This window comes from Talpa occidentalis, unplaced genomic scaffold, assembly GCF_014898055.3.
Source record: "Talpa occidentalis isolate TD23 unplaced genomic scaffold, MPIMG_talOcc4v2.1 talOcc4.16, whole genome shotgun sequence".
Classification (NCBI taxonomy): Eukaryota; Metazoa; Chordata; class Mammalia; order Eulipotyphla; family Talpidae; genus Talpa; species Talpa occidentalis.
In genome coordinates, this window is record NW_023601653.1 from 42,556,272 (window position 1) to 42,578,056 (window position 21,785).

At 42.0% G+C, this 21,785-nt stretch overlaps 1 protein-coding gene across 4 annotated transcripts in view; it reads right to left on the reverse strand.

The window, feature by feature from the left end:
- ANO6 (anoctamin 6) overlaps positions 1–21,785 on the reverse strand; it is a 198,189-nt gene that overhangs the window by 134,707 nt on the left and 41,697 nt on the right. For 3 of the 4 annotated variants that reach the window (XR_008552214.1, XM_037514106.2, XM_037514108.2), the window contains exon 2: positions 12,565–12,627. The exons of the other annotated variant lie outside the window; for it this stretch is intronic. Coding sequence is in view for 2 of the 3 variants with exons in the window: in XM_037514106.2 (XP_037370003.1) it covers positions 12,565–12,627 (63 nt within the window). In the remaining variant the exon portion in view is untranslated. The remainder of the gene's footprint in view (positions 1–12,564; positions 12,628–21,785) is intronic. 4 annotated transcript variants of the gene reach the window in all.

A 21,785-nucleotide genomic window follows, 5' to 3' on the forward strand; every position in this document is an offset into this window, starting at 1 on the left:
TGGTTTCACTTATAGGAGGAATATAGGGGGACCAAATAAGGGGTCAGAAAAAAAAAGACAAACCTTGGAGACAAACTCTAGATCTAAGACATACAGCAGGGGAAAGGAAGGGAGAGGGGTCGCAAGGGGGAAGGGAAAAGCACAAGGGGCTAGGGCCGACAGTTTACAGGTGACTTGTGGTTGGAAATTTTATGAGGATTGCACCTGAGGGGACAAATCAAACATTGTACAAAAATGAACAATGATGTAAGTAAATAGCAAAAGAACTCAAAACCCTGTAACAGCCTCCTGTCATAGGTACAAAAACAGGCTTGCAGTTACCTTAGAATGAAAGGTGAAAAAGGAAGAGTCCCAGAGAGAAGACCTCACAAGCCGCACATTTACCAAATCAGTATTTCCTCCAGAAATCACTACAAATAAATCACTCCAGAAAGTGAACTGGAATAAATCACTCCAGAACTCCACCCCAGAAAGTGAACACTAATTTTGCATAAAAGGAAAATAGGAATGGACATACCATTTTAATTATCAAATGGACAGAAAAGAGCTATTAGTTCCTAACATTAGCAAAGGTGCAGGAATACATTTCCAAGGTTGGCAAAAGTATTCATATTAATCATGCCCTATGGTCTTATTTTTAGGGAATACTCTCTTGCTTATATCAGTTAGGATACAGCTATACAGTAATATAATGCAACTATTTAAAATAATTTTGTAGGGCCTCCCTGGTGGTGCAGGTGGTTCAGTGCCACGCTGTGAAGCTGTCCGCAGCCTCCGTGGCGCTGGTTCAATTCCCGGCCAGCCAGGGAGAATCCCACATGGCGAGGCAGACCTCTCCTGCCTTGCCCGCTGCTCCCCTCAGCAGTGCTTTAGGTCCGTTTGCCTGTTCTGCTCCCCCGTTCTGTCTCTGGTGAATCTTCTTACCCTCCCGCGACTCTGGCCTGTACCCCAGCTCTTGTATAAATAAAAAATATATAATAAAAAATAATTTTGTAGAAGGATATGACACAAAATTTTAACGTGAAAAATTTTCAGTGTGAAAAAGTACACTATGAACCTGAATATAGTAGATTCCCAACAAAAATTAAAAGCAGAAACTTGAACAATTATTTATACACCCATGTTTATCACAGCATTATTCACAATAGTCAACAAGTAGAAGCCATCTAGGTCCATACACAGATAAATGCATAATCAAAGGATACAATGGACTATCATTTAGGGTTTTTTTTTGGGGGGGGGGCAAGGGTCTTATTTTCTTTTTATTTAATTTTTTTCACTTATTTAATTTTTTTCACTTATTTAATTTTTTTCACTACACATTGTGTAGTCCCCATAAAATTCCCACCACATCACCTGTGAACCATCACCATAATCCCTTGTGCTCTTCCTCTTGTTTTGATCTCTTTTCATCTCTCTCCTTCACAAAATGTCTCTGATTTATGGTTGCCTGCTAATTTTGCTTTTATCATTATTATCAATATTGTTTTTATTTTTTTCCTGATCTCTTATTTGATTCCCCTCTATTCCTTCTATAAGCGAAATTATTTGCTATTTTTCTTTTTCCTTCTGGCTTGTTTCACTGAATTTCATCCCTTCCAGCTCCATCCATGTTGCTGCGAATGGTATGAGTTTATCTTTTTTGATTGCTGAGTAGTATTCCACTGTGTATATAGACCACATCTTGATCCAGTCATCTATTTTGGGGCATTTGGGTTGTTTCCATATCTTACCTATAGCAAATAGTACTGCAGTAAACATAGGGGTGCAGGTATCCTTTTGAATAAATGTTTTTGTGTCCTTTGGGTAGATTCCTAGGAACTGGATTGCTGAGTCATATGGCAGCTCCATTTTCAGTATTTGGAGGAACCTCCACACAGCTTTTAAGTTTTAAAAGCAAATTCTGACGCTTTACAACCAAATGCATCCTAAGGACATTATTCTAAGTGAAATAAGCTAGTCACAAAAGGACAAATACTGACAATTCTACAAAGTCCCTGGAGCAGTAAAATTGATAGAGACAGAGAGAAAGCCAAAAGAGAGGAAAGGGCAGGCAGGTTGTTTGATGGCAGAGAGTTTCAGTTTTTGCAAGATAAGAAAGTTCCAGAAGTGAAAGGGGGTGAACGCAGCACAACAGTGTAACCTACTGATAGCCCCTCAATTGCACACTTAAAAAGGGTGGCAATGGGACCTCCCTGGTGGCGCAAGGGGTTAAGCACCACACTATGAAACAATCCGCAGCCTCTGCAGCACAAGTTCGATCCCTGGCCAGCCAGGAAGAAACCCACACAGCACAGCAGACCTCTCCTGTCTTGCCCGCTGCTTCTCTCAGCAGTGTATTTCAGTCAGTCTGCCTGTTCTGTTCCCCACTTTGTCTCTGGTGAATCCTCTCACCCCCTGCATCTCTGGCCTGTACCCTAGCTCTTGTATGCATAAATAAATAAATCTTGTACCATATTGTACAATATGGTAATTTTTAAAAATCTGCTAATGGTTGAAGGTTAAGCTTCACCGGGCAGCAGAATCTGGGGGAATCAGTTCTTAAATGACACAGCCTCTGCTACTTGCCCTACTCTCCTTAGGCAGACCCCCCAGAGGTCTCACTCCTAACATTGTTTGCAGTGGGGAGCAGACGGATGGGTCTCTCACGGTGTTAGGGCTTTCATCACCTTGTCTATAGCCTGCTTTCCCTCCTTGCCATGAACCACTGTCCAGTAAACTGGAAAGAATGGACAAGAGACAAAAAGATCAATTATGCCCGGTATGATGTAAAATTTTTTGGGGGGTACAAATAAATTTAAGCAAAAGAGAGCAGTAAGTAGAATGTCATATGCAATTATTTTCTTCTTAAAACTTGTCCAAATTTTCTACAGTGAACATATACAAAACATGAATTTATCAAAAAGCATCTTCATTTTTTTTTAAAGATTTATTTTATTTATGCATATAACAACTGGGGTGTAGGTCAAGGTACAGAGATGAGAGGATTCCCCAGAGACAGAGTGGGGAGCAGTACAGGCAGATTGACTAAAATCCACTGCTAAGGAGAGCAGCAGGTGAGACAGGAGAAGTCTCCTGCACCATGTGTCAGCTCCCTGGCTGGGGATTGAACTCAGGCCACAGTGGCTGGTGATGGCTTGACAGTGCTGACTTTAATCTCTGCACCACCAGGGAGGCCAAAGCATTTCCACCTTAACATGTCCAAATCAAATTCTTTGATTCTCCACTATGTCTCTTCTCCCATAAAAGACTTGCTATGTATCTTCCCCATCTCAGTAAATGGCCCCCATGTCCCCCCAAGTTAATCAGACCAAAATTATTGGAGTTACCCCTGGCTCCATTCCCTAACATCTCCACATTCAACGCCATAGTAAATCCAGTCAGCTGAACTTTCAAAATATACCCAGAAACCAGCTGCTTCTCACGTTCTCCATATGGCCTCAAAAACAGCTAACACTTAAAGTGCTTATCATTTCTACTGCCTGTTTTATATTTAGTTCTTTGTGTATATGAACCCATTTTACTCTTTTAATAGCCCAATAGGGTCAAGATAAATATTATCACAACTTTTATAACACCCATAAAGGCACAGATAGGTCAAGTATTTTGCCTGAAGCCATATAGCATATCAGCAGAAGGACTGGAATTTGAGCCCAGGAGTCCAAAGATTATGCTTTAAACACAAAGGACATGGCCTGCTGACCTCAGAGGGCTTGTTCTCTTGCATCATTCAGGTCTCTGATCAAATATCTCTGCTTCAGAGAGGCTGCTCCTGAAATCTCAAACCATTCCAATGAGAGCCACCATCCTCTGCTAACTTTCCTCACTGCACTGCTCTTCAGCACGTAACAATTACTTTCCTATATATTGTAAGAGTTCCATGAGGGCAAAGCTTTAATCTCGATAGTAGCTGAGTCCCACAGGCTGAGAGCTTGGACAACCTTGAGCACTGGATCATGAACTGACTGAGGATGACCAAATGCATGCACGCACTCTACACGGTTGGTCGCTGGAGCCAGGCAGCCTGAATACAAACCCAGACTATCATTTCCTAACACCATCAGCTTGGGCAGCTTTCCAGCTCCCTATGTCTCGGTGCCTGCCCCAGAAAAATGGGACCACAGCACTTCCTCTCAGGATAGCTTTGAAGATGAAATGAATGCTGGCCTGGGAAGTGTTGAGCATGGTAGCTGCATTGTAAACAACAGGTAAATAGTAGCTATACATACTGAAAACTGAGAGAGAAAAAAATGTCCTGTTTGGCCCTTTTGAAGTCCTTTTCTTTTTTTAAAAAGGCATATGGCTCCAGGGCCTGTGAAGAAATAAAAATGCTGATGGCAGTTTATTGACTGTTGATTTTAACAAAAGTTCATTAGCAAAGTAGATGTATAATCAGACTAATAGCTCCAATAGTCCAGGATGTTATTTTAGGCTAAAGAGAATCAAATACCTATTAGGTGATTTCAGTTCGATTTGGGCCACTCGCCATTGTTCTGGGGATTGGAGGGAACAGAGATGAAGGTCAAGTGCAACCTTAGAAGCAAAAGCCTTACCCTTTCCCTTTTTCACTCTGCAACAGGCCAATGGCCTCTGGTGTGGGGCGCCCAGATACATCCCCAGTCAACTGGCTTCTGCTGGAGGGCTGGCAGTGATGACGGCCACCCTAATGCTGAGAATGCTGGGATGTGCTATGAATTGATGACTGTTGGAGGGAATGTGGGGGGCTGGGTGGGGAGGGAGGATCATACCAGGAAGTATCTGACCCCCGGGGACCTCTTTCTAAAGAAGTGCAGCCAAGAGGCCTCCCTGGTGGTACTGGCATAGGGGTGAAGTCTCAGAGCTATCACCACTAGGGCCTGAGTTCAATCCCCCACCAGGAAGCTAACCCACATGGTGCAGCAGACTTCTGTCTTGCCCCTGCTCCACTCAGCAGTGGATTTCAGTAGATCCATGTGTTCTGCTCCCCACTCTGTCTCTGGTGAATCCTCTCAGCCCCCCCCCCCCCACCTAAGGCTATACCCCAGTCCTTGCAAAAAAAAAAAAAAAACCCTCCTCGCTGGTCCCCAGGATGCAAAGGACTCCAGTCACCCTGCTAGTCCTGTGACCACAGCGCTTCTCAGCTATGTGAATACGATATAAGGAGCACACCCATGCCATTTGCTCCACAGGAAAATAGCCAGCTCCTTGGGCCTCTTCATTCATTATGCTTTGATTCTGTAACTTGAAATTCTAGCACAGGTGCCAGCTTCTAAGAGCCTCCTACTGTTCTCCCCAGAGGGCAGGGTAGTGCTGGAGGGAGGCAGGCAGAGCCAAACTAGAGCACTACATCCTGACTGGGGAGTGCTTTATTTAATGGGTTGGAAGGCCATTGCATTTAGAATCCCATCAGGGGCTTTGATCAGGTGATTATTCTCCAACTAGCCAGAAGCAGCTAAGGAGACTCAGGCATTTCTACTCTGGAAAATACCACAAAGTAATTCATTGAGATTTTAAAATAAACTGATTATATGATGATAGCTAAATCACCTTAGAGATTCAAGGTATTTAAATTTCCCCAAAATATGCATTAAACATGCTAATTACATTGATAATACAAATGACACTTAAATCAGAGTTTCTCTACTAGGGAGTGAGCAATAATCCTGAGACTTGTTCCAGGATCAACTGTTTTAAATTGGGGCTGCCCTGGTAGCCTAGGGGTTTAAGTCTCAGCGCTATCACCACTGCAGTCTGAGTTCGATCCCCGGCCAGGGAGATACCCACAGGGCTCAGCCGACCCTTCCTGTCTCGCCCGCTGCTCCCCTCAACAGTGTATTTCAGCAGATCTGCCTGTTCTGCTCCCCACTCTGTCTCTTGTGAGTCCTCTCACACCCCCTCATACCTTTGGCCTATACCCCAGTTCATCGACAAGATAAAAAAAAAAAAAGGCAAGCCAAAATGACTAAATAAAATGCAAATATCCAGAAAACACACCACAGCACAATAGTGTATATCTGCTTTATGCAGTGAAATGTTTGAGATATACAGGTCTCAAACCTGTATATTTTGAAAAATACAAGTCTGAGCAGATGGCACAGCAATAAACCCACGTTTCATACAGTGAATGTGCGTGAGCGTGTGCAGCATGAGAGCATGTGCACAGAGAAATCTCAAAGGATAGACATCAAATTATTAATAGTGATTACGTATGAGGGACTAAGATTATGGAGGCTAATCTTGGTCATAGTCATGAATGTTTAAAACTTTTACAATGTGTACATACTGTTTTGGTAATAAAAATAAGACAAAGATAAGAGGCTATCACAAAAAGGAAAATGTTTATTGGCCTTTATCACTGACTCAATTGCATTGCAACATAGTCCCAAGCCCTTTTCCTACTTCCAGAACTCAGCCCCGTAGGCACCCCTCCACCGTACCAGCCAGGAACCTCCTGACACACTTGTGTGCATTCTGAATCTAGTGACCATTTTACATTTTTTCTTCCACATCACAATGATTTTTGACACCACTCACCATGACTTTGATTGAAGGCTTTCCTGCCTCTGCCTCCTCTTGGACATTCTTCCTTCACTCTGGTCTTATCTCTTGGTGCCTCTCCTTGATGGCCCCTTATTTCCATCCACGTCCATGCCTCTGTAATCTCTCCCATATCATTTGCTGATACCTTTAGACTAAAGTTTCCAAATTCCACGCTTCATTTCAGATGTGTTTTTTGAACTCCTTGTTCATACTTCCAACTCCCTGTGATACCACCACGTGGAAGCTTCTAGAAATTTCAGACTTGGAGTGTTCACACAAGGTTTGTGTACACACACACACACAAAACCCTTAAATGCTTCCATTTCTTGGTGGCCTAGGGGTTAAGTCTTAGTGCTATCATCACTACAGCCTGAGTTCAATTCCCTGCCAGGGAGCTGACCCACATGGTGCAGCAGACCTTTCCTGTCTTGCCAAATGCTCCCCTCTGCAGTAATTTTTCAGTCAATCCGCCTGTTCTGCTCCCCACTCTGTCTCTGGGGAATCCTCTCACCTCCCGTACCTCTGGCCTATACCCCAGTTCTTCGATGCAAAAATAAATAAAAATAATAAAAAAAAATGTTTCTGTTTCTTCTCTAAGAAGCAAGATGATTCACTAAGAATGACAGGAAAAAGTGGGGCATAGATCCATGAGGAAAGCAGGGAGAGTTTGAAATCACTTCTGGCTTGATACGAGTCAGCTGGCTAAGTGATTATCTCCCCCTCCCCCACACCAAGCTTTGCAAATGCTTAAAACTCTGATTCTCTTTTGGCTTCCTATCTTTAGCACAATAGTTCCCCAGAGTCAGTAGAAGCATCAAGAGTGTCATAATAACCTGGGGAACTCTGACAAGATGACCCTGACAGCCTGCCCCCTAGAGATGCTGTTTAAATAACAGGGTTGGTGCGGCTCCAATATGCAAATCAAGTTGTGAAGCCCAGGGTCTGTGGGCCACGAGGCGCTGGCTCCAGGTATTTTCTCCTTGGTCATTGTACTGACCACAGCAGACTACACTGAGGTCGTGATCAAATGAACCAGTCAAAACCACAGTGACAAGCAGTATCCACTTCCTTCCCATCTGAGGAACAACAATGTGGAAGAGCAAAAGTAGAGCTGGCCTGTTATCTGCTCACATGCGGGTAAGGACACTAGGCCTGGTGGGGGCCACAGGGACGGCCACCCCCAACCCCTACCAGTGAGTACAAAGTCAAAAATAGGCTTCTTTATTATCTTTCCTGTTTTGTTGGACCTAAAATTAACACTTATTCTAGCTTTTGAGAACATGAATTCAAGAATGCTTTGAAGCTGAGCTATCACTTAAATAGCCCAGAGAAGGAAAAAAAAACTTCATAATTTCAACCTTTTAACAATTTCCTGTTCATGAAATGTGGGTTGAGATTTTTTTTTTAATAGTATTTATTTTTGCATAGAAGAACTTGGGTGTAGGCCAGAGGTGCAGGGGTGGAGGATGAGATGATTCACCAGAGACAGAGTCGGAAGCAGAACAGACGGATTGACTGAAATCCACTGCTAAGGGGAGCAGTGGGTGAGACAGGAGAAAGGTCTGCTGTGCCATGTGGGTCAGAGCTCCCTGGACGGGCTCGAACTCAGGCCATAGAGGTAATAGCGCTGAGACTTAACCCCTAGACCACCAGGGAGGTCCAGGTTTTTGGTTGAGCAATGGTAAAGTCACCACTGAAATGAGGCACTGGATGGAAAACATGTAGGTTTAGAAAACATACCAAGACTTAGTTTTGTGCATGTTAAGTTGGAGATGTCTATTAAACAACCAGGCCAAGTGGTAACACAGGCTCCTAAGGGACAAGGGACACTTGTCATCAATTAGACAATTAGATGATGTTTAAGGTCCTGGAAATGACCTTAGGAGGAGCTGAGATGGGGAAAAGGTCACAGAACACTTGAAAGTTTAGAGGCCAGGAACAGATAAGAACCCAGCAGGGGAAGGGATGATGCTCAGTGAAATAAGTCAGAAGGAAATAAAAAATATCAGATGGTTTCATTTATAGGCGGAAAATTGGGAAATAAAATAAGGGATCAGAAAAACAAAGGAAGACAACACTAGCAGGCAAACTATAAATCCGAGACATCCAGCAGGGGAGGGGGAGGGGCCATAACAGGGGAGGGAAGAGCACAAGAGACTATGGTGACATAGTCTGACATAGTCTACTCACCGAAACTGCAGAAGTCACAGTTTCTGCAACTTCTGACTCTATACTGTTTTCAGCTTCTTTTTTCTCCATGGTTCACTGGTCAGCAGGTTTTTTTTTAAAAAATCAGACTTACAAGGTTTAACTTATACACAATAAAAATTCACCCTTTTTAAGTGTGATGCAACCTGACAAATGCATAAAATCTATCACCACAACCACAATGAAGACCCAGAGTATTTTCATCAACAGAAAAGTTCCCTCTAGCCTGTCTGCATCAGTCGCCTCTGCTATCTTCCAGCCATCGGAGATGATGATGTTTTCTGTCTCCATAGTTTTCCCTTTATAGAACATTCTCTATGAATGGAAACAGTCTTTCCTGTCTGGCTTCTTTTACTTGACATAATGCTTCTGAAATTTATCATGCTGTTTGTATCAGTAATATGCTTCTTTTTAGTGCAGTATAGTATTCCATTGTATGGATGAACTACAATTGATCCACTGACCAGTGGATGGGCATCGAAGGAGTTTCCAAGTTTTAGCTAGTATGAATAAGACTGCTATAAATTTTAACTCAGCAGTCTTACATAGTCACAGGTTTTCATTTCTCTTGGGTCACTACCTACGAGGAGGATCATGGAGTGATGAAGCATGTAGCACTTGTTCACTGAGAACAGCTAAACATTTACTGAGTGCTAATGTTGCCCCATGCATTGCTCTAAGTGACTTGAGATATTTAATTTTTCAAACAACAATCAAATGACTTTGTTTCCAGGTCAGGTGACTCACCCAAGATCACAGAATTACAGTAGCAGATTCCTGATTCTCGAAGCGAAGAACTGCCAGGTGACATGCAAGCTGGCAGCTACTTGCCCCAAGTCAAGTACATATCTGAGAGACCACAAATCTAGCTTGATGGTCTATGTCTTTTTGATCAAAAACAGCCATTGCTGACTCTTCATTATCTCCCTTTCAAATCATGACAATCAATAAACCGGAATTTTCTGAGGTTCATTGCAATAACCTGCCACTTTAAAGTCAGCACTTTATAAGGAAATGTTTTGAACTGCTTCACAGATGTTTATAAATATTGACTTATTTGTGTTTGGAAACCTAATACCTCCTATTGGAGAGCTAAATCTTCTTACGGAAATGCTAAAGTCAACCCACTTGTACCAATATGGTATGTATCAGAGTTAATAAGTGTCCCCTGGAGATGTATCCACTCTTATAACCTAAGAGCTCATGTTTGATGGAAAAATATGAAAACCATGGAATCAGACACACCTAGTTTCAGATCTTGTCTCTGCTGTCCAGCAGATAGGTACATACCTACTTCCTGACAATTGAAAAATGGTTTGAGTAAGTTCGAGTGGGCAGGATAATTATAAAGATTCAATACCACAAATGGGCTCAAATGCCAAACATTGTGCCTTACATATTTAACAAACTCTTCCTCCTTCCCCTTCTCATATCTTCCAGAATGTACATGCTGAGTCTTTTAGATTGCATAATAGAAATTGGTTCATTATCAAGTTCTTCTAGTGGTGTGTCAATTTTTCATCCAAATAGCAGCAAAGGAGAGACAGTGGTAATTCTTTAAATGTTCATATTTGATCTTAAAAAAAATTTATGCAAACTTTGTGTTTTATTCCATAATATAATCAAAATTGCTTTACACTTATTTTCAGTTAAATGACATTGCTGTCTTCTGAATTTCTTTATTATTATTTTATATATATATTACATTATTCTTCATTTTTATACAATGTATGCTTTATCACCTCAGGTATAGTAGCGTGAAATTCCCACCACCAATTCACCCGTGTACCATAGTCCCTTGTGCTCTTTCCTCCTCTGTTTTGATCCAACTGCCTCCTCCCCAGCCCCCACAGAATGTCTCTGGTTTATAGTTGCCTGTTGATTTTGATTTTTACTTTATTATAATTATTTTTTCCCTCATACCTTATTTGGATCCCCAACATTGCTCCTATAAATGAAATTATCTGGTATTTTTCTTTTTCTTTCTGGCTTATTTCACTGAGCATTAGTCCTTCCAGCTCTATCCATGTTGCTGTGAATGGCATGAGTTTATCTTTTTTGATTGCATATCTATACCACATCTTCTTGATCTAATGATCTATTTGGGGGCATTTGGGTTGTTTCCATAGCTTAACTATTGTAAATAGTGCTGCCATAAATATTGGGGTGCAGGTGTCCTTTAGAATTAATATTTTTGTGTCCTTTAGGTAGATACCCAGCAGGGGAATTGCTGGATCATATGGAAACTCCATTTCAGCAGTTTGAGAAACCTCCATACATCTTTCCCTAGTGGTTGGACCAACTTGCATTCCCACCAATAGTGTAGAAGAGTTCCTCTTTTTCTCCACATCCTCGCCACATTTGTAGTTGCTAATTTTTTAATATGTGCCATTCTCACTGGTGTAAGATGGTATTGCATTGTGGTTTTGATTTGCATTTCCCTGATTATAAGTGATGCGATATTTTCATATGCTTGTTGGCTATTTGCATTTCCTCTTTGAAGAAGTATCTTTTTAGCTCTTCTGCCCATTTTTTGACTGGGTTATTTACTTTGTTTTTGTTGAGTTCTGTCAGCTCTTTGTCCCTCTTTGCGATCAGTCCCTTATCATTCGTATTGTGTGCAAAAATTTTCTCCCCATCAGTAGGGTGTCTCTTTGTTTTGGTTAGTGTCTCTTTTGCTCTACAGATGTCTTCTGAAATTTTTAAGAATATTTGGCTTAAGAAGATGTCTCCTGATAAACAGTAGTTTCAGTTCTGTGCTACCACACTGCCACTTACCTGAGATTCAGACTCCCAATAAAAAAGCATGAACCTGCAAAGTCTTATTAAGACTTGAAAATGTTTTCACACACTCTAGTCATTACTCCCTCCTGTCCACAACACCATCACACCATCTTAACCCTATAACACAGCCTGGTTTGCAGTCTTGACTCAAAAACTTGTAACTCAGAATTCTCCAAACAAGGAAAATAGCTGCCTTCTGCCCCCTCTACTTGGAGTCTCCTGCCCCTTGTAAGCTAAGGAGATACTGGCTGCAATCTTCTGGGACTATTCTGTTATGGCTACAAGTGTAAGCATGAATACCACACACCCAAAGCCATGTTACAAAGAAAAATAAGAAGCTAATCAAGCATGACTGTGCAAACTGTGATGATGGAGAATTGACACTTTTTTTTTAGTTGACTGAAAACACTCTAAGACTTTAACATATTAATAAAAAGTCAAGGAATTTAATTCAGCTACACTTATGGAGTAGGGATGCTTGGTTATCTATACAATATGATACTGGAAATAGTTAAGTCCATGAAAAAACTTTCTGTCATAAGGTAATGCCACACCTTTTCATTTAGGCAAAATACTCTTCTAAGTAGGCTATCCGAGCCCTGGATGTTAAATATACTTCGAGCAATATACAACATCACTGAAATTTTGTTTTCATTATTTTGTCATCAGAAACCTAATTATAAACTTTTTTCTTTTTAGCCAAAAAGTTCTCCCCAGGAAGGCAGGGGTAGGACATCACTGAGTATGAGATCTTTACCTAAGTACAGCAGGCAATAGACAGATGAGAAATAACTTTAAATTTTCAGACGCAATTCTCAAAAGTTAGTATTGGGTTGTCAGAAAAGTCATGACATGTTTTTTCTGTTTTTCAAGCAAAAATGCATCATTTCTTTTCTGACAAACCAATTTATAGGGTTGGATCCTTTTTAGCAGCCCATGTGGAATGATGGGTAGAAAGTTAAGGATCTTCAACTTGGGACCCTGTCCTCTTGGAGCTGATAGTCCAAGGGGAACTGTCAATTGGATGCTGTTCAAAGGTCAAGGGCTTCTTACCCAGATAGGATGCGTGCGGAGTGTGAGGAGCCAAAAAAGGCCTCTTGGAGGCAGCAACATCACCTGAAGAATGAGGAGGCATCAATAAATAAAACAGATATAAACACAACAGACAAATCTAAGAGCAGCATTAACAGAGAGACCAGAGGGGACACAGGACCTGAATCTTGGACCAGCCTCTAGAACAAGTAGAACCCAACCCTGAGCTGGTTTAATCAGTCATTTCACCTTAACCCTTAATACACATCAGAACTGTGTGGGAGCTTTCTAAAACTAGTACTCTTCTCTTCTAGTAACATGGTCTCAATGGGTGGGATGACAGTGTTTCCTGTAAAAGTTCTCCAGGTGACACTAATCTGCAGGCAGGACTGAGAACACGGGCTGAGATCATCTCTCTGGCATTCTCTTGTGGTCTCTTCTTCAGCTGTGCTCTGCCTCTGAGTGATGCCACCCTTATATCCCTGACCTCTTAGGCACAGGTGCGTACTTATACATGCCCACACCATACTCTGGTGTCCACCATCTGTTACATGTACCCCATACCCACGTTCTCAGCATCTCCTGCATTAACACAATCAAGGCCTCAGATGACAGAGGCCAATGGGTACAAGTCTGATCAATCTTCAGTTACCAGTTACCCTACAACCACACAGTAGGATTGATTTTGGACAGGCACATAATTCATGTCCATGCGTGATGTGTAAAAATTGCCCATTCCAAAAGCCTCAATTCTTTTTTTTTTTTAATTTATTTATTTATTTATACAAGCACTGGGTACAGCCAGAAGCACCGGAGGGTGAGAGAATTCACCAGAGCCAGAGCGGGGAGCAGAGCAGGCAGAAGGACCGAGGTACACTGCTGAGGGGAGCAGCGGGCGGCAGGAGAGATCTGCGCGCCATGTGGGACCCTCCTCCAGTGGCCGGCGAGCGGCCGGGGATCGAACCGGCGCTGCAGAGGCTGCGGGCAGCCTCGCAACCCAGCGCTCAACCGCTGCGCCACCGGGGAGGCCCCCAAAAGCCTCAATTCTAAAGTTCAAATTCAACACAATCCATCCACACATGATCCCACCAGCCATCCTCTCCATCACTTTGAATCTGATCTGTGTGGGCAAATGTAATATGAACATTGCATCCCCTACCCACAACGTTGCTTAAGTCCGCTCAGTAGCAGTGGCCAACCGAGCAAACAGTAATTAGAAGCACTCCAGACTACCTTTTAAATCTGCTGCTAAATTATGTCTTTCCTGTGCCAAAGCCCATATATGCAGTGTGTCCACAGCATCATGAAACCCAAGTAAAAAATATTTACATTAATAAGAGCACAAGTCACCTCTGGGTTTTCACATGGATTCTGCGGAGAAGCAAGGGCTACTCTGGCAGAGCTGTTCATTCCTGGTATTTCTCACATCAGGGTAAATAAAGCATTTCCCACATGCGGTTTTCCCAGGGGAAAATTAACTCTCTGAGGTTCTAGAAATGAAGAACACCTCTGACAGACACCCTCATTTCCTAAAATGAGTCCGAAATGAAAATGATTCTTCGGCAAGAACATGTGCACCATGGCTTAGCTGATAAAATGATTCCAGGTGAAGCCTGCGGTTCAGGGGCTGGGCCCGGGCAGCAGGGAGACTGGGAAGAGGCCCAGGGCCAGGGCCCTGCACTTCATCTTAGAGCCGCTGTTGTTCGCCTGGAAGGTTTGCAAATCCAGTGTGGGGTGGGCTGTAAATCTTGATTAACACTGAGATTGCTCACATTCCATTAGGAAGCTGGCCCCCGTCCAAGGCTGGAAGCAGCCAGCAAGGGTTCAAGTGTCATCGTGGGCAGAGAAACAGCAATTCTTACAAGAAAAACTGTTTCACTTAACTAAAAATAGTCTGTGCAAGTGAATGACTCAGATAGATCTTTCTTCCTGGGGAGGACAGCTATGCAGAGATGAGCTGCCCCTCGGAGGAAGCCCCACCCTTCACATCATGTGGAGGAGGACAGGCATGTGGTCAAGCAGTGGACAGGAAGAAGACTGAACCACCTCTCACAGCTTGAGTAATGGCCAGTAACCAAGAAGGCAAAAAACACAGGCTTTCTTCACCAAAATTAAGGCCAGTTATTTTTTTTTTTTTTAGATGACCCATCACTATCCTTTCCATCATGAGTTTTTAAAGGAATCCCAATTCATGTTTATAATGGGGCTGGGGATGGGAAAGCTGGAGATACCCTAGAGGTCTACCACTAGAAGAACAATTAAATGAAAACCCCATATCGACACTGGAACACGAGGTAGCGATTTTAAAGAAGGTCAATGCAGAGACTATGCAGATACAGAGATTTATATTAATACCTGGATTCTGTAAACATTTGTGTAAATATGTTTAAGGAAATTATCTTAGCCTAGGAGGAGGAGGTTAGGAAAAATTTTTTCATTTTATACCCTTCAGTACAGTTTGAGTGATCTTTCTATGTACCTATTTCCCTCCTACCCCTTCATAATAGCAGGCATTAAACAGGTGGAATATTCTCTCTCTCTCTCTTCTTCTCTCTCTCTCTCTTTCTCTCTCTCTCTCTCTCTCTCTCTCTCACACACACACACACACACACACACACGTAACTTAAAACAAGTGAATGTTATTTTAAATAGAGCTAGGAGCTAAACTCAAAATTCTTACATTGAAGCCCTAGCCCATGCGCAACTCAGCCTTGAAAGGGCTAGTTAAAAGAAACACCAGGGTGAGCCCTCCCACCCCCTCCACCCACCACCGCACTGAGATCCTCACAAAGGAGGGAACAAGGACACACACAGCACAGAATAGGGGAGGGGCATCAGGAAAGCAGCCTCTCCAAGACCAGGAGTGGGGCCTTGGGGGTGGGTGTCACACAAGCCAAGACCTTGACCTTGCATGTGTTGCTCCAGAACTGTGAGAAAATAGATGTCCGAGGTCTCAGCAACCCAGTCTGTGTTCTGTTATGGAAGCCACAGGTCTTCATGGGTGAAAAGCACACTTTGTCTGCTGTGGGCAGATAGGAAGAGATTGGGGCTCCAGGTACTTCTGTCTAAATGGGGGGGGCCACTTGGCTGTCTTCAGCCAGAATCAGAACCAGTTTCCCACTGCCTCAGTCAGGACTCAGGCCACGAATGTTTTATGGTATTTTTAATAAATCCTAAAATTCCAGAGCCCAAGGAATTTATTCATGTCGTTCTAAGACTTATATTCAAAGGACTTTCTTCCCGAGCTGATAACTAATGAAGAGGAAGGTAACATTATTAACTGTATTAGTATTAATAATGCACTGTTAGTATTATTAATTAACTGCATTAATTCAATTTTAAAAAAGGACATGGCACCCAGAATTTTTTTAAAAATCCAGAACAAACATTATACTGTATTTGTGTGCCAGCCCTAGTTTTTTACACTTTAATACATGTGGTCTCAGACCACAACACAATACATTAAAAGTATGATAGATTAAGGCTAAAATTCTTTATGGAATTTTATAGGTTTTTATAAATTAACCAACCCTTTCTTTAAAAATATTAGAGATTAGTGGTCAAAGATATATTAAGACCACAGACTTTTCTTGCTCTATAACCTAGAAGTACACTGAGATCAGTTGCATGAAAAGATCAGAACTTGAAGATAATAAAGATGTGGTATAAATCATAATGTAATACTATACAGTAATAAAAAATAAAGATGAAATCCTGTCACTGACAACAATATGATGGACCTGAAAGGAACTATGATTAATGAAACAAACCAGACAGAAAAGAAAAACAGTGTGATTTTGTTCCTGTGTGACATATACAGAAAACAAAGAAACTAATAAAAAAAACACCTTTAGGACTCTAAGACCAATTGGTGGTTACCAGCATGGATGGGGGAAAGGGTGTGGGCAAAGTGGGCTAGAGGGGACAATGTTACAGTGAAGGAGAGATTTGGACTTCAAGGGTTAACTTAACATTGTCAATGCACATGTTGCTTCTCAGGGATGAACACCTGATACTTGCTATGTAAGACTACAATGCCATGTTACTTTAGTTAAAACAACCCTGAGGATAAGAATCTGTGGTAGTCAGTTCAGGCTGCATTCAAAGGAAAGCAGAATCACTTTGCCTTATATGGCTAGGGAGTTTCACCCAGGGCAGGAGCTCTAAACCAATCTGGGATTGCACACATTAAGGTCAAGCAAAGGGATTTATGTCCACATCCATCTCGTTACTGAGCACAAAACTTTGAAGGCAATAACTATGTACTTAAGACCCTAACAGGGTTTGCCACATAGGAGACCTCTGCCCTGCTGGGCCAGGAGAGACAGGTGTGCAGGTATAAGTGCCTTCACCTCACAGCAGGTCTGAAGAGCAGATTCTTGCCAGGAGGCTGTGGGATGCAAAGTCAAAACAGGGTCGACCAGTAGATACACTGGTTGGATTTTATCCTCATGCTGTGTGAATTTGATGAAGGTGTTTCTAAAGCAGAATGTTATAAACACAGATGGAGTGAGCAGTGATGTACAGAATGGATGAGAGGTGGTTGGGAAGTGACAAGCATCAGTCAAGGGACATCAAGAGGTTAGGCAGGTGATTGGTTGAAAAAGTCTCAAGTGGCTAAACTTCAATGAGTGTCACTACCCAACTTCCTAGGGCTGTTGTGAATATTAAATGGGGCAAAATCATGGCCTGATGGTAGCAATTAATATAATTATTATTACTACTTCTTATTATTACTATAGATATTATTCCTTCACATTAAAGAATAAGGAGAAAATGAGGGAGTAGGCAGCCAGAGTACACTTTCATGAGCTCTCCTCAAAACCTTGAAACAAAAAACAGTAATGGCTATTTGTTTTGTTTTGTTTTATTTTGGAAGTGGAGAGTGTTGTGTTTATTCTTTGGTTCTCCAGCAGTTAGGGCAGTGGTAGAAAAGACCCAACAAAGGAAGAACATATATCTGCAATGATCTTTAAAATCAAGATATGCCTGGTGCCTCCCTGGTGGCACAGGGGTTAAAGTCTCAGCACTATCAAGCTATCACCAGCCACTGCAGCAATAGTTCAATCCCAGGCCAGGGAGCTGACCCACATGGTGCAGCAGACCTCTCCTGTCTCTCTTGCTGCACCCTAATGCGCCTGTTCTGCTCACCATTGTGTCTCTGGTGAGTCTTCTCACCACCCACACCTCTGGCTACACCCCAGTTCTTGTATGCATAAACAGAACAAAAATAAATCTTTAAAAAAATAAAATCAAGATATGTCAATATTAATTTTTAAGTTGCTTTTGTATAAAAATAACTCTATAAGCTAATACCAGTTTTTGAGACACTAAATTAATGGACTTAACTACAAATGCCAGAAAAACATTTTCATAATAAAAAGCCAATGCCTTTTAAATTAAGGATGAAACTGCCAACACAAAAGACTTCAGATAACTGAGAACGTGTTTCTTTCTCTCATAAATGAAAGGACCTGCTACCTTTGAACTTTTTTTGAAACACTGATTCCCAGAAATTGTTTAGATTCTGAGCCATAGAATTTTCCAGTTGCATAATAATCACTTCATATTGCTGCTGACAGCCTCAAACCAAATTTGGCAATCTGCCTTCTTAAGTTCTTTTTTCTAATTATTTTCAGAGGCCCACTCACTGCCCTGGATTCAGAGTTATTGTTAAGCTATGAAGCTCTACTGAGGGTAGTAGCACTTGATTAAACACAAAGCAAGTCTCTTTTTTTCTTTTAATTTGACTTCAGAGGAAGATTTACTGTACATAAAAAAAAATACAAATATATACATGCATGTTCACATTAAAGTTTCCCCAACTGTTATCATGAATTAGTATATGAATTAACACGGCATAGAACTGCATGGATAGTCCTATTTTTGACAATAAAGACCTATCTAAAAATTGCTTACTCTTTGGCCCAGGCCCAGATCTGCATGTTAACTATATTATGGAAGGGTATTAAATTGAAAACAAAACAAAACCAACTCAACCCCCCCAAAAAAAATCAAAGGGAACTAAATGAACCAAAGAAGACATAATTGGTTACTTTTGCCAGGATCAACAGAAACTTTCCAATAAAGAAAAAGGTCAAGATAGAGGTCAACAATTAAAGTTGTAGACTAAGGAGCAACACAAAATAAGGAATGCTAACCACCAGCATGGTGTGGTGAGTTAATAGACATTTGCTGACACATGTATGTATTCAACACTGAAAATGAATAACATCTTAGAGGAAACAGCAGTAAACAACATCAGGAATTACAAAGTGGGAAGGAAAGAACTCCTTTAAGTAGAACAAGGGCTCTAACAAATGAGGCAGGAATGGGGTGACCCAGATCAATTAAGAGACATGAGCTTTAATCCCATCGGTCTTCTAGATCTACCCAACCTCCTCAAGAGGAACTTTCAGAATTTTTGTGAGGATTATAATGCCATAGGACCAATGCATGCAGTATATTTATTTAACACAATGCCTGGTACCTAAAAATGCTTAATAAATGTTAACAGAGTCAAACTATCATAAAAATCATAGTCCCAGACACATCTGCACACGTTAGCATGACACAGAGGTGACAGGTAAGCAACAGTGGTTGTCTCTATATGGTGGGTTTACAGATTCGTTTTATTTGTGCCTTGCTCCACTTTCTAAAGTTATCATTTGTTGCAGAAGGAAAAAGTCTTTGAGTGATTTCCCACCTTTATGCAGTAAGGGCTCCAGGATTCTCCTTTATCTGTCTGCCTGAATCGACAGAGAACCTGCACTGTGCTTGCTGTCACAATGGTGGTACAGTCCTAATTAAAATCCATCCATTGCTTTTAGCAACTCAAAATAATTCTTAACATTTATAAGGCTGAGGATTGTTATCTGTTATCCTAACAGGGATATGACATGATATCCAAAGGTCTCTTCCAGTCCTGATAACAGGAGTTTCTATTTCAATGATAAACATACTTTTCATAGGCTATTTTTATCTCAGAGTGGGCGTCAAGTTCATTGGTCTGCAAGTTCATGGCAGAGGGTCAAGTTTGGTCAGCATGCCAAGGAAAACAGCTCTGAAGCCTAAGTCCAGCCACACCTTCTGAGATGTGCAGAAGCAGCTAGACAGTCCAAGTGTTCACGTGACATAGTATCACCCTCGGTCGTGATCCCTTTGCCTCTGCCTCCTCTCACTCTCCCCAGTTGGATACACCTACCGCGGCGGGCCTTGCTGCCCCAGCCAAATAAGATGCTGGCAAGCAGTTAAGAAAAGGGCCTCACACCATGGGACCGAAGACTTTTAAAGGGCCTCACACTGTGGGGCCTAAGATTTCTTGTGCCTCACACCGTGGGGGTGAAGATTAATCTATAAACTATAAGCATCCCTTTGTTTTTTGTTCTTGGTCATAAAAAGAGAAAAACCTCTCAGAAAATACATTGGGCAATAAAGTATATGTAGGGCCTCCCCTGGTGGTGCAGTGGTTGAGCGCTGGGCTGCTGCCCGCAGCCTCTGCAGCGCTGGTTCCATCCCCGGCCGCCTGGGTGAGGGTCCCACATGGTGCGACAGACCTCTGCTGTCTGGCCCGCTGCTCCCCTCAGCAGTGTATTTCATCGGTCTGCCTGTTCTGTTCCCTGCTCTGGCTCTGGTGAATTCTCTCACCCTCCCGTGCTTCTGACTGTACCCAGTGCTTATACAAATAAATAAATAAATCTTAAAAAAAAAAAAGTATATGTATAAGAATATTATAAGCACATGGCACGGAAAATTACCTGCTTAAAAATCAATCACTACGGGCCTCCCTGGTGGCGCAGTGGTTGAGCGCTGGGTTGCGAAGCTGCCCACGGCCTCTGTGGCGCCGGTTCGATCCCCGGCTGCTCCCCGGCCACCGGAGGAGGGTCCCACGTGGCGCACAGACCTCTCCTGCCGCCCGCTGCTCCCCTCAGCAGTGTACTTCGGTCCTTCTGCCTGCTCTGCTCCCCGCTCTGGCTCTGGTGAATTCTCTCACCCTCCCGCGCTTCTGACTGTACCCAGTGCATGTATAAACAAAAACAAACAAACAAATAAATAAATAAATAACAACATGCCTCTATTAAAAAAAAAAAAAAAACTTAAAAAAAAAATCAATCACTAAACAATTTGGTCCACTTGACAATGGCAAATAATTTGTTATACATGCCTGACAAGCAATCCAGGACAACGATTATAGTAAGTCCTTCTTTTGCTTTTTTTAGAAGTTTCTTAGGAAAGTTTTTAAATGAAGTTAATTGCGTTAAGAAGTTTCTAGGTAGAAAACCCTGTTAGCTGATAACCAGAAAGCAGCTGGTCTCTGGCTGAAGGCCATGCAAATAAGAAGAATCTTTTGATGCTTAGGCTTTCGCTGATAGGAGTGTACCAACGGCTATCAACTGTCTTGAGTAATTGTCTAGCTGAAATAATGAGTTTTAGTGTAAGGTTTAGTTTTTTATCTATTAACCTTGAAGGTTGCCTTCTTGCTGAGAGCACATAGCAGCCAAAAGTCTATGGGAAAAAAATACACTGATTGCTTTTGCTTTGCTTCCATGCAGATGATGATGTAATCTCACTGCTTGCCTTAATGTATAAATAAAGACTTGCTGAGACCCTCGGAGAGAGATACTAACACAAGACATTGCGTGTGTCTGCCTCATCCCTCCATTGCGCTGACACCGTCCCATCCTTCAGGAACCCGACACCCAGATTGCCCAGGCTGGCTCTCAGCAACCTACTTCTCAATCCCAACTCTCCCTACAATCCAGCCAAAGGCAAATTAGATGCACATTTATAAAGTTAGCAAACTCATATGGTGTAACAGGTAATGGAAATGAAGGGTGACAACTCCTAATCTTGACAACAGCACAGTGGAGGAAAACAACCAGGGTTCTAGAAGAACACCTCTTGGCGCAAGAAAGAAAGCAACAGCATAAAATCCGAAATGTGGACAAATTTTATACCTACGAATATATCACATTATTTAGAATAGCAAAAAACCTAATGCACACTACATCTGCCATAATCAAGGAATGATGATGTAAATTAGACCTCAGGTGAGCTGCTCCTCCCACATATTCCCAGACCCCTGTGCACCTTCTCTACATGGCTCAGATGCCCACTACAGCCCTGTCCACTAGCTTTACGGTCCTAGAAAGCAAAGAAACACATTTTTCTCACTGTCTTGGCAATAAAATCTACTTTAGAGTGAGCACAAAATAAGCATCTGTTGAAGGATTGGTAGTAAT